The sequence below is a fragment of the Pongo abelii genome, chromosome 7, assembly GCF_028885655.2.
Source record: "Pongo abelii isolate AG06213 chromosome 7, NHGRI_mPonAbe1-v2.0_pri, whole genome shotgun sequence".
Classification (NCBI taxonomy): Eukaryota; Metazoa; Chordata; class Mammalia; order Primates; family Hominidae; genus Pongo; species Pongo abelii.
This window is the reverse complement of record NC_071992.2, coordinates 107848080-107865000: the sequence shown is the minus strand read 5'-3', so window position 1 is coordinate 107865000 and position 16921 is coordinate 107848080. Positions and strand designations below refer to the sequence as shown.

Below are 16921 nucleotides of genomic sequence, written 5' to 3'. Positions count from 1 at the left end.
CATTCCTTAGAATAAGACTGATACAAAGAAGGCAGTTTACTTTTGTAGACTACTAGAATATACTGCTTTATGCATTAATTCCATCTGGGATATGTGACTATACCCAGGCCATTACTTAAATGCTGTCTGAACTTGATGACTAGGGAAAATAATCTCTTTGTTCATGTCTATATTTTTAAGTGTATTTTCATTAAGTTAGTACTTGACAAAAGATATTTTCTAGGATTAGCCTGCTTGACCTTTGTGAGTCACCAGATACAAAATTGAATGTGTCAGGGAAACTATTCTGAGATTAATTGGACTGTGTATATATTTTGTATACCCTCTATCTTCCCTGTGGAGAACAATGATTGGAGCTAGGTTCTCACATACCGTAGAACATACATTCGAGTATAAAGGGACCCTAAAAATAATGTGCCACTTGCAATGTTATCAGTGAAGAAATAAAAGAGAGGTAAAGTGATGTACAAGGGTCAGTCACCTCACACTTAGGGCAATCTGGGCACATGGTAGCCCAGTGCTGAGAATTGTGCCTGTGGTTCCAGCCCATGGCATGCATTTGACCTTTGATGTAGCTGCATTGCATCCTCTTCTCCAGTGTTCGAAAAGCAGAGTAAGTCAACAGGACAGAAGAAGCCTTTCAGTCTGTCCTCTCATTCCTGTTGTTCCCTTGCAGGCCAACTTGCCCCTGCTGCAGCGTGAGCTCCTCCACTGCGCAAGACTGGCCAAACAGAACCCTGCCCAGTACCTCGCCCAGCATGAACAGCTGCTTCTGGATGCCAGCACCACCTCACCTGTTGACTCCTCAGAGCTGCTTCTCGATGTGAACGAAAACGGGAAGAGGCGAACTCCAGACAGGTGAGAGGGAGGAGGAGCCTGGATGAACCATGACCTTTTTCTCATACCTGTGGCATGAGGAAACGTTTCATGTCACAATGAAACCACCGGCCTATGTCATTCTTGCACAATAGCAATAAGCCATTGTGGCCATCTTGAGAATCTGGCTTTGGCCTGGGATTTTACAGAGTTTTGAATCTCTGGCCTGTGACAGTTTGGCTTTTGTGTAGGTTAATCTTTTCTGCTTCTAATATTAAAGCTAAATGGTGAAGACGAATGATTTTTCTGATTTGCCAAGTACCACTGATGGCTCTTAGATGCACATCAGTATAAAATTCTCATTTATTATGTAATTTAACCCAACCACATATTTTACTTCAATATTCTGAAATTGGCTGTTCCTAGTTTCCTTGAAATGTGATGGTTTTGAAGCTTGTCTGTGTGTATTTCTTAACACAGTACAGTAGCTATTTGTTTTGGTTTGTATATGAACTAAGAGACAACTTCTGGGACACTAGATGAACTGAGTGAAGATAAGAGTTATACAGTAGAGACAATAGATGGTATTTTTGCTGAAAATTTTACTTGTTAGATACTGTTCTATCAGATACTATGCTCTCATAACTGAGAATTCTAAGAAATGTAAAATAAAACCACTTCTCCATTAAACCCTACAAAGTAATTGTTGAATAAAGCATACACATGAAATTTCCCATTTACCGTGGTAAAATAATTTTTATGAATACCTTATCCTCATCTATAATTATCTTCTGATATAGGAATGCAAAGTCTTATTAGCATCATTTTGCATAGTGTTTTTGAAATATGGAGAATTTTACAATGAAACTATATTCAAAAACTTATTTACCATATACTTTGCTTTCTTTCTCTGTTTATCTATTCTCTTTTGCTGTATTTCATCAGGCATGGGTATAACAGCCTTTGAGAGGTTAACACCCTGACACAGTTATGTTCCACATTCATAGGAACTTAAGATCTTTGGAGCTGCTCAGAGACATCTATTTGTGACTGACTTAGCTATCCTTAAATGTATTAGCTGCTTTGCAAATCAGAATGTTATTTAAAAGCCAGCCAGTTTACATACTGTTATTACATAATCCCTTGTTAAGCAGTTTTTATGCTGCAATCTCTGTGATTTTGTTCCTCTTGACATAGAACCTCTTAATAGTTTAAAATTCCTAAAGCAAACAGTTAAATATTAGTCTCCTTTTGACGTATTGTAGCCTACCTTCATATATGACCTACAAACAGAGCTACTTTCTTATTCTTGCAAATCATATTTTGTTGGTCACATTTAAGAGTGAAATACAGCACTTAGTGCTTTAGCTTTTAAAGGGAACTGCTTAATCCTGATGCCTGAGTGGCATGTCCACATGATGCTGAAAACCAAGAGGTGGCTCAACGATAGATGATTTACATGTGCATTCCTGTTTGACCTGAACCGATTTACCCTGCAGAAAATGAGTATAACATACAGATACTGAGATATTTTAGCTCCATGATAAAAGAATGAAGGAGAGACTCGAAGGAAAATTGGAAGAAAGAAATTTATTTAGGGTTGTTGGGGTGGGGGAGAGTGTAACAGGGAAAGGTTTAGATAGCTAAGGTAAATGTAGAGATGATCCTGTAGGCAAAATTGAAAATGGACACAACTTACTCTGGCATTCCTAACTGCTAAATAACCATAACAGGGAATATGAAAATCTGTTTCATTCATTTCTCTATATTTCCGGCTATTTTCCCACTAGCTCTTTCCCAGTATTTTATATTTGAATGTATTGTGACTTTAGACTATCCTTGCACAGTCTTAAGGTAAGTGCTGGGCAGTATGTTAACATTGATATGAAAACTTCATCTTAAATTCCATAGAGGCTCAGCATTCTTGTTTTGATGCTCCGTTGCTGTGCATGCATCAGTGTATGCATTCAGTCAGGTAGAACTCTCCTAAAAAGAGTCTTTGGTCTGATTTTCCCTTTGGTTTTTCATGGATGGTTGCCAGAGTCAGAGTTCACATGGTTAATCCTTGGATGGAACATTCTTTATCAAATGGAGCACTGAAGTATACATTATATCTCAAAGATGGCAAATGGGTTTCCTTAGAGTTAGGAGGAAGGGTAATGAGAATATGTTGTGTAAATACATTTGTATCTTGTGGGAATTTGATCAGAGCCAAGAAAATATGGGCCTCTACGGTATTTTTTCTTTTTGCATATATTTTCTGCATCTTGTTTGCATATGCATTTTCCTCTTCTCTGGTTATTTATCTGTATATCCAGATCTCCTATATGAAATTTTATAGAGTATGGAGCTGTCTGACAGCAGAGCTTTTTTTGTTTTACTGAATGTTTTGTTGGTGCATATGGTCTGACATGGATGAGCAGCCACGGTGAGATTTTGGAGTCTATTAAACTGGCTCATTAAAAAGATCAATCTGTTTCTGTAATAACACTGGGAGCCATCAGTCACTAAAAGAGGGAAAAACTGACACCTGAGGAGAAAACACATTTTGGTAATTTGTTCATGACATGTCATGAACAAAAGAGCGCTCTATATTTTGTTTACAACTTTGGGAGCTTAAATTCTGTGACGATTGCTGAGTTAATGTACTAAACAGTCATCACGTGTTTCAGGGATGGGTTTTGGCAAATTTAACTTTCTTCTTGTCCTTAAATATGATTGTCACTGATTATGTTTTTTTCTTTAAACATTATTGTTATTTACAGAGAAATGAGTACTCTAGGGAAGTCTATGAAATTTTTTTTTTTTGTTCCTGTATGGAACAGTGAAATGTTTTTTATTTTCTTTTAAATGTAGCTCTGGGGAGTGTCTCTGAACAAGTGTACTGATTTTGTAGGTCTGTGAGAGAATATTGTAGAACCCAAAGTAGAAAAAGACAATTTTTATTATAAAATTATGTTATTTCTTTCCTAAAATATTAGGGAAAGTAAGTAGAAAATTCTGATTTCTATTCTTTGTTAATATGTAAAAGTCATTTATAGTAAACATTTATTCTTTTACCATTCTGTGGTGGGAGATGCTGAAGAAGGGAATGTGATCTTTTGTTTTGGAGCCATGTAAACGAAATGAACACTCTTACAGATAGAGAGTAGAAGCTAAGAGCACTCTTTAAAACTGCTCACCGTGGTGACTCGTAAAGACACAAGCACTTTTGTGTAGGAGGAGGGAAAAGAACTGTTAGATAATGCTTTCTTTCTTTGAAACTGCAGAATGGATTAAAATTATTAAGATTTAAAGAAAATAATTGTGTTAGGATGATTATCATTGCTGTCTTTCTTTTCTCAGAGCTTTGATATCACAGCTTTTCGATCTGATTTGCCTTCAGTATTGTGTTCTCACCTGTTATGCTACTTTTCTGATTGAGGATTTTTCTTGCTTAAGAAATCAAACCAAATAATCTTTGCTTTTGTGTGGGTAACATGGTTGTTTTGTTTCCCATTTTGTTCCCCCTACTATCTCAAATGATGGATGTTAAGTATTAATCCCCTTCTTATATGTCATTATTTTAATGTAATAATGCTTTACATTACTCTCAGTTTAATACTTCTAAACTTTCAATACAAAGGCCATGTAGTTGGATTAATATGTATTTCCTCCTCCCCCAAGAATTAAACATTATTCCCTAAAAAGAATTGCTTGAACTTTAGAGTTATGAAATTTGTCAGCTGGGAGGGATCTTATAGATACACCAGGCCCCATTCTTTTTTTTTTTTTTTTTTCCTCAGGCATGGTCTGCAATGTTGCCCAAGCTGGTCTCAAACTCCTGGGCTCATGTGATCCTCCCACCTTGGCCTCCCAAATTGTTGGGATTATAGGCATGAGCCACCACACCCTGCCTTTTTACATTTCATACCAAAACAAAAAAAAATCACACATACTTTAAATTTATGGATTTGCTCGTGGGATGTTATCTGTATTTTTTTTTTTTTTAAGACAGTGTCTCACTATGTTGCCCAGGCTGGTCTTAAACTCCTGGGCTCATGTGAACCTGCTGCCTCAGGCTCCTGAGTAGCTAGGACTACAGGTATGCACCACCACACCCAGCTGACCCCCATCTCTTTATTCTTGCACAAACTAAGGCCCAAAGAGCTTGCCTAATGTTGCAAAGCTTCTTAGTGGAGAAACAAGCATATTTGCATACTTGAAATCTTCCAGTTGCATAAAATATGTTTTAATGTGCAGAATTTAAATAAGGAAACTCAACTAAGACTTAAGCTTCTCTTTTTTCACCTTACTTTCCCTCATTTATTTTCTGTAGTTGCTCAAGTGGGTTGATGCCATAGTATAACATTCTGAGGTTTTATATATATTTTTGACGACAGAAGAGCCACAGCTAGCCTGTGTTCCTGGCTTAATGAGTCAGTTAGAAAATGCTGAAGGTTGGAGGGTCAAAGGCAATCATTTTGAAATCATGTTGGTTGTATTTGTGAGATTTGTTATGACAGTACACACCAACTAAACTGAATAGGTCCATTTTTTTGTTTCTATAAAATGAAGGAGATTTCACTATTTTTATCTTTCTAAAAGAAAAGATAGATATACTTTACAAGGAATTGTAGGGTCAGTTGTGCAAATAAGAATTAAATTTGTATAACCTGCATTCGGTATTCTATGAAAAAAATGTAGGGATTTTATGTCACATTTATTTATTCTAGTTTGTGTTGCATCTATTATGTATTCCACAGTTGCAAGGAGTGATTTTAAAAAATATTAATCACATCAATTGGGATGCCTTTCAGTGAAATAGCACAAAATTACCTTTATTTATTTTTATTTATTTATTTTTTTGAGACGAAGTTTCGCCCTTGTTGCCCAGGCTGGAGTGAGTGATCTCGGCTCACTGCAACCTCCACCTCCTGGGTTCAAGCGATTCTCCTGTCGCAGCCTCCCAAGTAGAGAGGTATCAGATGCCTGCCACCATGCCCAGCTAATTTTTTGTATTTTTATTAGAGACGGGGTTTCACCATGTTGGCCAGGCTGGTCTCAAACTCCTGACCTCAGGTGATCCACCCATCTCGGCCTCCCAAAGTGCTGGGATTACAGGCATGAGCCACTGTGCCCAGCCACAAAATTACATTTATATGTTAAAGATAACACAGTTGTACAGGACATTTTGTTCTCTCCACATTCCAGCTTCAACTTTAACTTATTAGCCTGATTTCTTGCTGCTTTGTTAGGGTCTAACTTTACTGCACTCCTCACGCCTTGGTCTACATTCCAGCTGATGGTTTCTGCTGTCTTTCCTAGTTCTTATATGTCATAATTCTATTAATACCTCATGGCCTAACTCAGTATCTACTATTTGAATGAAAGCTTCCCAATTATAAATAATATAATAATGGTTACTATTTACTGAGCACTTCAGATATGCTGGGCCCTGTGCTAAATAATTGACAGACTAACATATAGCACTTCTTTCCTCACAATCCTATGACATAGATTCAAGAAGGCCAAATAATGTGTGTGAAGTCACATGGCTTGTCAGAAGCCCTAATGGGATTCTAACCCTGGGTTCTCGGACTCAAATGCCCATGCTCTCATAGCCGTGATTCTGTACCATCAGCCTCTGAATGACCCTGCTTGAAAACAAAATGCTTTGATTAACTTATTGAATGCCAAATTCATGTTAGGCTCTTTTCTTAGATTCTTTCCTATAGTTCTCTCCATAGCTTTGAGATAATCATTTCCCATTTTGCAGGCAGAAACACTGAGGCTGTTAGAGGATTAAGCCTCTTGAGTTTATATGGCCAGCAAATAGCAGAGCCACAATTTGAAGCCATCTCTGTGTGACTCCAAAACCTCTGTCCTTTTGAGTACACAATCTGGAGTAATCTCTCACTCTGCTCTCACATACCACATTTGTTCTGTTTTTAATGGTACCTTCTGTATACCTGTCCTGTATGAAAGTATAGAAGTCTTGTAGCTCCAAGTAAATCATTTTAATGGTAAAGAATTAAAGTCTGCCCTAAATAATAATCTTATGGAAGGTTGAGGGACCATGTTTCTCTCATCTTTGTACTGCCACTGAAGTGCAGGATAGTGCATTACACATACTGGGGACCTAAAACAAAGCAAAACACTACGAACAGAACAAAAACCACTATTGAACAAATAATTCAAATTAAACTTAATGCAGTCATTTTTAGTAGTGTATTAAATGGTCTGTCTTCCAGGCATCTTTATTTATTTAGTTAGTTAAAAAATGCTTCTCTGAAATACAATAAAAACAGCCACAGACAGCCCAGGAACCAAATGCTGTGATTGGTTTACTGACCAGAAAAAACTGGAGGGCTCCAATAGAAACATACAGATGACAGATTCGAATAAGAAAGCAGAGTTCCAAACAGCAGGAGCAGCAAAAATTGAATACTTCAGCAGTGGCAGAGATTAGAAAAGGCAAGGGAAACAGCCAGTAACAGCCTAACTGTTGAGCAGATGGTCAGCTTCAGACACGTGACGGAAGCATTCCACCTTCTCACTGCTGGAGGGAAGGCTCAGATGGCTCCCCCAACCTGCATATTGCAATCTTTGAAGGTCTGGGCATCACGTTTGTGTGTCTGGAGTGGCAAGTATCCACCTGCCTCTTATTTACTTCTAAAGGTATTAGCACACTGCTTAGAAAGTTCTCACTCCTAGGTGGTTGTTTAGCAATGGAGAGATTAAAGGTGCTTCTCTCCATCTGGCCCAATAGTGATGGTCCTGTGGCATTCAGCTCTCTGTTCTTCATCATCTAAATTTCCTACTCCCTCCAGAGTGATAGCAAAACAGAGAAACCACTGCAGGGTGTCATGAAGAATTAGGTTTGATTTTCTTTATAAGGACGCTGGGGAATTTGTAATGTATTTTGTTTCAATACCTTATTCAGTACCAATAAAAGTGTGTTATGTGAAATTCATATCTAAAGTCACCTCTTTCCTAACAATTTCTGAAGAGACCTTTTGCTGAATTATGTTTTAGAAATAATGATGATGAGAGTGATTTTCCCCTCCTTGATTCAGTGTCTAGTCATTCTATCGCAATCTTAACAAACTGCACATGTTAGAAAAGGAAAGGAAGATGTGTTTGATGTTATTAATGTCTTTGGTCTGTGTTTAATAGAACTACCTTCCTAAGATTTAGATACAGACTTCTAAAATATAAGAATAAAATAAAGTAAGTCTGCAGTGCCTAGTCTTAAAAGAATTTTAGACCCAGTGTCTCACTCCTACTTATTTTTCAAGGAGCTACAGTCTAGGGATGGGACTTGGCTGGGCTGTGGAGACAAACAGCAAACAAATCTGGGGGCCCGTGGCTCTGGGGGATACTGGCAAAGTGGGACTGTGGTGTGACAAGGGCCAAGATAAAGGTATCCTGGGACAGGAAGGAGGGACCCGTATAGAGATGCTTGAGATCAGCAACAGGACTTGGATTTGGAAAAGGAAGTTGTAGAGTGACTTCAAGTTTCTACTTGGGTGACTAGGTAGAAGATGGTACAGAAAGCAAAAGAGAAATGAGGCCAGTTTGGACTTGTGAAATGTCTGTCGAAACTCAGATAAGTGAGTGTATAAGGCACATAATTTATTTAAATAAATAAATGACAGGACGAATTTTAGAAATTAAGTTTCTTCTTTTTTAGGTTTATTGTGCTCTACCAATTTGCCTTCCCCTAAAACAATATTCATAGTGGTAGTTCCTCACATTAAAAAAAATCTTAATGTAGAGAAAAGAACTTACACCCGCTTCTGCCATGTACATTTGTCCTCTTGTTCTACTTATTGTCATGATTTTATGATGGATTTTTTTCATACTTCCCCGTTTCCTTGAATGTTATACACTGTTTTATATAAATGTTACTAAGGGATTACCAGCACACACTAGCTAATCATCATCTTAAAAATATTTCATGTAGAGTTTTTGTTTTTATTTATTTTTATTTTTTCCTTGAGATGGAGTCTCGCTCTGTCACCTAGGCTGGAGTGCAGTGGCGCGATCTTGGTTCGTTGCAACCTCTGTGCCTCAGGTTCAAGTGATTCTTCTGCTTCAGCCTCCAGAGTAGCTGGGACTACAGGCATGCTCCACCATGCCTGGCTAATTTTTTTTTTTTTTTCTTAGTAGAGACGGGGTTTCACCATGTTGGCCAGGCTGGTCTCAAGCTCCTGTCCTCAAGTGATCCACCTACCTCACCCTCCCAAAGTGCTGAGATTACAGGCGTGAGCCACTGCGCCCAGCCTCATGTAGTTTTTAAAGGACATTTCTTTTCTTTTCCTAATAGTTTACAGTTTCTGTTATTGAGGAGCTGGGCAAAAAAAGAGCCTGAGACAGGGTAAAGTATAAATTAGGTTGTCTCTTAACTTGTTTCCACAAGTGGAAACAAATTCTATTTGTTAGTCCCATTTCACTGAGCAGAATACTGAAGCCAGAAAGTTAAGTAACTGGAGATCACACGGATGAGTCCTAAGGGTCCCCTGCCCTCAGAACATTAAACCTCAAGAGAGAAGTGATTGGGATCTAAATGTTGAAGTGGTTAGATTGTGTTGAAGAAAATGTCACCTGGTAAGGAGATATAGCATCCTCAGGTAGACTTAAAAAACAAATAAAATAAAACTGTCAGAAATCCTTAAGACATAACAGACTTACCTCTCACGTCAGATTTCTACTAGAATTTGAGTTATTTCAAGGGTATACTGGTATGGGACAATGAAAAGTCTTCGCTAATTTTGCCTAATACACTGAAAAGGGCAATGAAGAATGCAAATATGGAGTTCACCCAAGCAAATGAGATATAGGTAGTTGTAGGCATTTCTAAGAAGCAGACAGACAAATGGCAATTAATTGTTTGAGTTACCCTTCTGAACATACACGCTTTGAATAGAACTGGCCTTGTAAGTAGACATTAGTAATTTGAGGAAGCACCAGAGAGACCCTTCATAGCTTTATTTTTGTGGACAGTGAAAGTTTTTGTGTTTTCTTTTTTTCCCCTGTTTTTTGAGACAGGGTCTCACTCTGTTGCTCAGGCTGGAGTGCAGTGGTGTGATCATGGCTCACTGCAGCCTCGATCTCTTGGGCTCAAGTGATCCTCCTGCCCCAGCTTCCTGAGTAGCTAGGACTATGGGTGTATGTCACCATGCCCAGCCAACTTTTTGATTTTTTGTAGAGACAGGGTCTCACTATGTTGCCCAGGCTGGTCTCAAACTCCTGGGCTCAAACAGTCCTTCCTCCTGAGCCTTCCAAAGTGCCAGGACTACAGGTATTAGTCACTACACCCCTGCAAGCGTTAATGTTTCACAACTGTTAGAATGTAAACTATCCTCATGAGGTGATGAGCTTTATTGTTTAAGTAGCTAGCAGGGTGATGGGCCCCAGGATAGGACAGTAAGACCTGATTGAAGTGAGAGAACAGACTCAGGCCCTAGCCTGCCTTTTAGGACATTACTGCCCTTGCTTTAGAAAAAAAAAAATGCTTTTTACCTCCCATTTAATTGGGTGATTGAAGTAATAGCACTGAACAGAGGGTTCACCTAAGGATGAAGATAAATTGTGTATCTAACCATTTAAAAATTATAAAAATTACTCCAATGTTGTTGGTTTTGCCTTCATTGATCAAGGAGAGAGAAAACTAGTAAGTTGGTGTGGTTTGACCCAAATCGGTCAGAGAAAGATGTTTCATTATTTAGAAATTCTGTGGGGGCTGCCCTAAGATAAGAGGATATTTTCTAATTTTTGCATAAAAAATAAGGTATAAATAATAAATTGTTCAAACCAAGGAATGAAGAACTTGGTTAAGGTGGTTGCCTTAGATACTTATGGTTTGGCCAGAGGACTATCAGCACTGTGTGTTTTGATCTGCCTAACTATGGCATTTAGTTGTAAATATAGAATACTTGAATTGCAGAGTTTGCAAACTAGAAGGGACTGCAGAAATCATCTAGTCCAGTGGTTTTCAAACTTGATTTTAGCCACAGACTTTTTCCTTTAAAAATGAAATCTTAGGTGGAACCCCAATGATTGAAACAAATAATAATAAGTGGGTTCCTCTGGCACTTTAAATCTTGAGAATCTTGATTGTTTTGGGGAAAAGTTCTTCATTGCCTACCTTTAGCATCTCAGGTGGCACAGTTTGAAAACCACTGATCTAGTCCAACGTTTTCATTTCACAGATGAATAAACTGAGGTCCAGAGAGGTTAAGTGACTTGACCAAGGTCACACAGCTAGTCATGGAAGAGCCAGGACTAGATCTCAGGTCTCTTGATTCCCAGTCCAGTGCTCTTTCCACTACACCACAATGCCAGTAAGGTAGGTGCTGTGTTAGCATTATGTTCATAGCCACTAATAGTCTTCAGTATTTTCCAGCTGATTTATGCTGATAATATGCATTGAATATTGAAGTGCATTATTTAGAAATTTGTAGGATATGCAAATACAGATTAGAATCACATGGGTATATTCTTAGAAGATAAATCAGTATCTAGAATGTTTCAGTTTACTTTTAAAAATTATTTTAAAGCAATGCAATTAGGTAATGTCTGAGCTACATTGGATATTTTAGTCTAATATCAATGATCAGTATGTAAGGAGTCAGTATAGTTTAGTGATCAATATGTAAAATTATTTTAAATTATTTTAAAGCAATGCAATTAGGTAATGTCTGAGCTACATTGGATATTTTAGTCTGATATCAATGATCAATATATAAGGAGTCAGTAAGGAGTTTAGTGTAGACACATACTTTGATGGGAGCAGCATTAGGACTCCTGGCCGCCACTCCCTTGGGGGTCATGCTCTGCCATCATTTCCAATATTGGCCAGTCTATTCAGAATAGTGCATCCCTCTTAGTATGTAGTGGGCATGTTCTTTAACATTAAGCCCTGCAGATTTACCCTCAGTTTTTTTTTTTTGTTGTTGTTGTTGTTTTAAGAAAGAGTTTTGCGTTTGTTGCCCAGGCTGTAGTTGCAGTGGCACAATCTCGGCTCACTGCATCTTCCGCCTCTGGGGTTCAAGTGATTCTCCTGCCTCAGGACCTCCCGAGTAACTGAGACTACAGGCATGTACCACTACACCCGGCTACTTTTTGTATAGTAGAGGCGAGATTTCACCATGTTGGCCAGGCTAGTCTCAAATTCCTGACCTCAGGTGATCTTCCCGCCTCGGCCTCCCAAAGTGCTGGGATTACAGGCGTGAGTCACCGCACCTGGCCTCATGTGAAGTTTTTAAAGGACATTTATTTTCTTTAATAGTTTACAGCTTCTGTTATTGAGGAGCTGGGGAAAAAAAAAATGCCTGAGATAGGGTAAAGTGTAAATTAGATTGCCTCTTAATTTGTTTTTACAAATGTTGTTTCCTATTAGTCCCATTTTACTGAGCAGAATACTGAAGCCAGAAAGTTATGTAACTGGAGGTCACACGGCTGAGTCCTAAGGGTCCCCTGCCCACTCCATAATAGCGCATCCTTCTTAGTTTGTAGTGGGCATGTTCTTTAACATAAAACTCTGAAGATTTACCCTCAGTTCTTTCTATGCCTATACCTTCTGTCTCTAAGTCCTTTATTCTTCTCAACCTGGTGTGTATGAATTGTCACTGGGGGGCCCACCCTAAAGGTGCGTAAAGGATGGTTCATTGTAGAATCCTGTTGCCCCTGATTATCTCTGTTGATTCAGTTTCCACCTGAATTGCTCTAGTGTTATCAGACAAAGACTAGATGCCATCACTAGATGCCGGGAAAGTAGAAGAAGTGCCTCTATGCTGTTGTTTTACTATCTAAAATAAAGAAGGCATGTAGAAGTCTGCAGCCACTGTGAACTGGTATAATTCTTATGAGAAAATGTCCCTGGGAAAATAGATATTACCACCTGTCTAAAGATAAGAGTGCTGGTCTTGTAAGTAAAAAGTAAGTTTGGGAGCAGTGATTACAGTCAAAGTTGAATATGGTTTGTTTCTCTCTTATTGAATATATTAGGGGCTAGTCTCTATGCAGTAGAAATATATACAGCCAGAAATTACTGCTTTACTCCTACTTTTATTTGAGAATCAAGGAATCGTGACCAGTTATCAGGTCTTATTTATAGAATGCATTCCTTCTGAAAGCCAAGTTTAGAGTCCTGTGCATCACCTGATGATGTGTCGTCAGGGTGTTCCTGTCCTGCCATGTGACCTGATAACCCCAGACAGGATACATTAGCTCTCTGGGTATGTGTTTCCTCAACTTTAAAATAAGGGGGTTGACCTAGGTCTTCCTTCTAGGCCAGGCTAGCTCTGTATGACTGCTGATTGATTACCTTGGTGACTCAAGATAATGTCAGGGTCCCAGACATTGCATTGCATACTGTATTCACTCAATTTGATCCTTACTTTCCTATAGAACTTTCTGTGATGATGGAAATGTTATGTATCTGTGCAGTCCACTACTGAAGCCACTGGCCAAGCGTACCTGTTGAGCACATGAAATGTGGCTACTGATACTGAAGAACTGAATTTTAAGCTTTATTTAATTTTAAGTAACTTACATTTTAAGTTAAACAACCACATGTAGCTACTGTATTGGACAACACAGTTCTTAGATGTTCTCTGACACAGAAGTCAGATACCAAGTGGAATAGGTGTACCTTAAGTGTTCATCAAGAGAGTGGTGATGTTTTACCTTGATAAATCTTCATCAAATACAGTCGGTCTTAGGGTAACTTGTTAGAAATCAAGCACTGTTTTTTGAATGAAAATGTTATCTACAGGAGTCTTGAGTTTCCTCTCGTTTGTGACTTAACCACATGAGCTTCAGCTGAAAAGATATTTGCTAATTTGATGAGAAGTGAAGCATTTTTTCCTGTCTGCAGGCTTGTGATCATTTAGGTCTCGACACAGGTCTCAGTGAATTCCCGTATGTTTTCTGGGAAGCTGAGTTTAGAAGGTTTCTGGCCAATAAAAAATATTCTGTTTTTATTCCAAGCTCAAATATGAGTGACTGAACTCTGCTGGTTACTGAATAGATGATGAAACAAACTCTTGTTTTTTCCCCCTTAGAACCAAAGAAAATGGCTTTGACAGAGAGCCTTTGCACTCAGAACATCCAAGCAAGCGACCATGCACTATTAGCCCAGGCCAGCGGTACAGTCCAAATAACGGCTTATCCTACCAGCCCAATGGCCTGCCTCACCCCACCCCACCTCCACCTCAGCATTACCGTTTGGATGATATGGCCATTGCCCACCACTACAGGGACTCCTATCGACACCCCAGCCACAGGGACCTCAGGGACAGAAACAGACCTATGGGTAAGACTGAAGGATCTGTTCACTTCTTATGGGAATGGGTGCTTGAAGACTTGCACCATTAGTTCTGAACTGAACTTGAGGCTTGAAATCTGTGATAGGGAAGAAAAGTCTCGTATCTTGTTTTGTATTGTCTCCTTTATGAAAAAAACTTGATTGGTATTAATAGACTTTTAACAGCTGTGCTCTCTCTCTCCTAATCACTTGTATTCTTTAAGACAGTACACTAAATTTCTTTGGAGGAGGGCATCTAGATTAATACAAGACCCTCAATTGTTGTGTTGGTAACAAATGCAAAATAAATTTTTAGCTTGAATTCTCTTTTAACATGAGACTTCATATGCAGTCTGCCTGCCACAAATATTTTTAAAAATCACTTGATTTTCTTGTATTCTATCTTTTGTTTCAGATAGTCTCTGTGTTTATTTTGACTTTTTTGAGCCTCCATGATATTCCATATTTCCAAAGTACGATATGGCAAACTATCTGTGGCTTTACAGATGTTTCCCAAGGAATGCTTTGGTACATTTTTTTACTTGAAAATGCCAGTGATTAAAGTTAGTATTGACAATTTTGGGTCAAGTATCAGAATACTGAAGAAGTGAATTTGGGCAAATATGTATTCTATTTCCCTGTGTTCATTCCTTCTTTGCATAAAACTATTAGAAATAAAGCATTTTGTCTGGGTGCAGTGGCTCACGCCTATAATTCCAGCACTTTGGGAGGCTGACGCAGATAGATAAGTTTGAGCTCAGAAGTTTGAGACCAGCCTGGGCACTATGGCAAAATCCCGTCTCTACTAAAAGTACAAAAATTAGCCGGGCATGGTGGTGCACACCTCTAGCCCCAGCTATCTGTGGGGCTGAGGCAGGAGGACTGCTTGAGCCCAGGAAGCAGAAGTTACAGTTAGATGAGATCATGCCACTGCACCCCACACACTGCACCTCAGCCTGGGCGGCACAGCAAGACCTTGTCTCAGAGAAAAAAAAAAGTAGTAAAGCATTTTGAAGACATTGTCTTCTATAGAACAAATGTCTACCATGAAAAATGAGAGAGAAGATGAACAAGGTAAGTTTTTAAACACATGATCAGTGGTTCAGTGGTGGAGATGATAGTGTATCAGAGGGTTATCAGTAAGTACACTGTTACTGGGGTGTCTTCAATTCCTAATTAGTGATGAGTCTAACTGAGAGCAATAGTCAGTCTCCTCTTCTTTTTCCATCTCCTGTGTCCACATCTCACTAACAGGACTTAATCTCTACCTTGTAACTAATTGCTGGCAAACTTTCCTGATGAGGGTGACTTAGTGACCTGGACACTGGAAGGAGCAAAAGATGAAATGCAAGTAGAAGACCAGAAAATGGAGCTGAGGATACAGAATTCTGGGGAATGCAGCCAGCCAGATATTCACTACTTGATTACAGTGATGGTGGTTGTTTTTGTTTGTTTGTTTGTCTTTTAGCCACAGGCAGAGAGAGCCTAATATATAGAAGTTTACATTCAATTTCCAACTACATTGCTAGCAAACAGGGGCTCCACGTGTAGGGCCTTTTTTGCCTTTCTACACCCAACTCCCCAAATGTTTAGAAAGCAGAAAGAGAGTCAGAGTGAGAGGAGGGGCGATTGAGGCTTTGGTTGTAAGACAGTAAATTAGTAGTTCTGGTTCTCCACAACAGTAATTTCTACATTTATATAGTGTGTCAGACAAATGGCTAAGCATATAATTTGTGCTTTCTTAATAGCCAGTCTGTCTAATGTTCTTGCAGGTACCATTTCTGAAGAGCTTTCAAAGGTGGTTATGCTGTTTCTTGATCTGGATTGATATTTTAACCCCAAAATCAAAAGTGATAACAACTCCCTTCTACACAAAGCCTTACCACTTATTTATGACTTAAGGACTGAAAACCATGATTGCATGTATTTAAATAGCAGTGGAGTCAACAGGTCACGATGAGACCAGTTCAAGGGATCCCATTTTGTAGATGTGTTAGCAAATGGCCTGTTTCTTAGGCAGCAGGTGCTATTTTGTGAAATATTAGTTCCAGTGCACTATACAGTAATCAGCAAGGAAGTAATTACACTTATGTGCAATGATTATGTTTTCATCAAGTAATGTAAAATAACCCTTTATGAATTATATCTGTATCCATTGGTTTTATGTGATTTTCTTCAGACCGTGTTCCTTACCTTTTAATTATATTAGCTTATAAAACTAATAGTGCTAATCTCTATAAATATGTACAGCTACTAAACCATCCCTAAAGTCTGGCAGAGTTTAGCGTGTGTTAATGTAAAATAGAATCTTGATGTATGAGCAACAAATTATGGTGTTACATCAGGCTGTCATTTTGAGAATATAAAAATTGCCATAAGGATATACTTAGTCTGGTACGATTTATAAATGCCTATTATGTGTAGGGACATATACTCACTAGAATCCTTCAGTAAAGTAACTTCTTAGCAGCATTAGTTTATAAGTAAGCTTAGAGTTTTATCCTAGTTAGTTAAAATATTCTAAAACAAAATAATCAGTTGAGACTCAACATTAGTGTCAAATTTCCCACAAACGAAAATGTGATTATGAGCTATTTAATGATTATGAGCTATTTCCCCCTGGTACATCCCTCTGGTATTTTGAGTATAAATAAAAATTGTGTGCTGCTGAATATTTAAGTATCGTAAATAGAGAAATTAATAAACATAAAATCTTGATTTATTTTTTATTTTTAAAGATTTGATTGTATCTAACAAATGACTTTCAGAGTTCAAAAGCAGCAAATGAATCTTACATTTTTTCACCAAGTA

At 38.4% G+C, this 16921-nt stretch overlaps 1 protein-coding gene across 9 annotated transcripts in view; it reads left to right on the top strand.

Annotated features, from left to right (window-relative positions):
• RUNX1T1 (RUNX1 partner transcriptional co-repressor 1) overlaps window positions 1-16921 on the top strand; it is a 149810-nt gene that overhangs the window by 99858 nt on the left and 33031 nt on the right. For all 9 annotated transcript variants that reach the window (XM_063726721.1, XM_063726718.1, XM_063726716.1 and 6 more), the window contains 2 exons: window positions 677-858; window positions 13869-14119. In XM_063726721.1, coding sequence (XP_063582791.1) covers window positions 677-858; window positions 13869-14119 — 433 coding nt within the window. The remainder of the gene's footprint in view (window positions 1-676; window positions 859-13868; window positions 14120-16921) is intronic.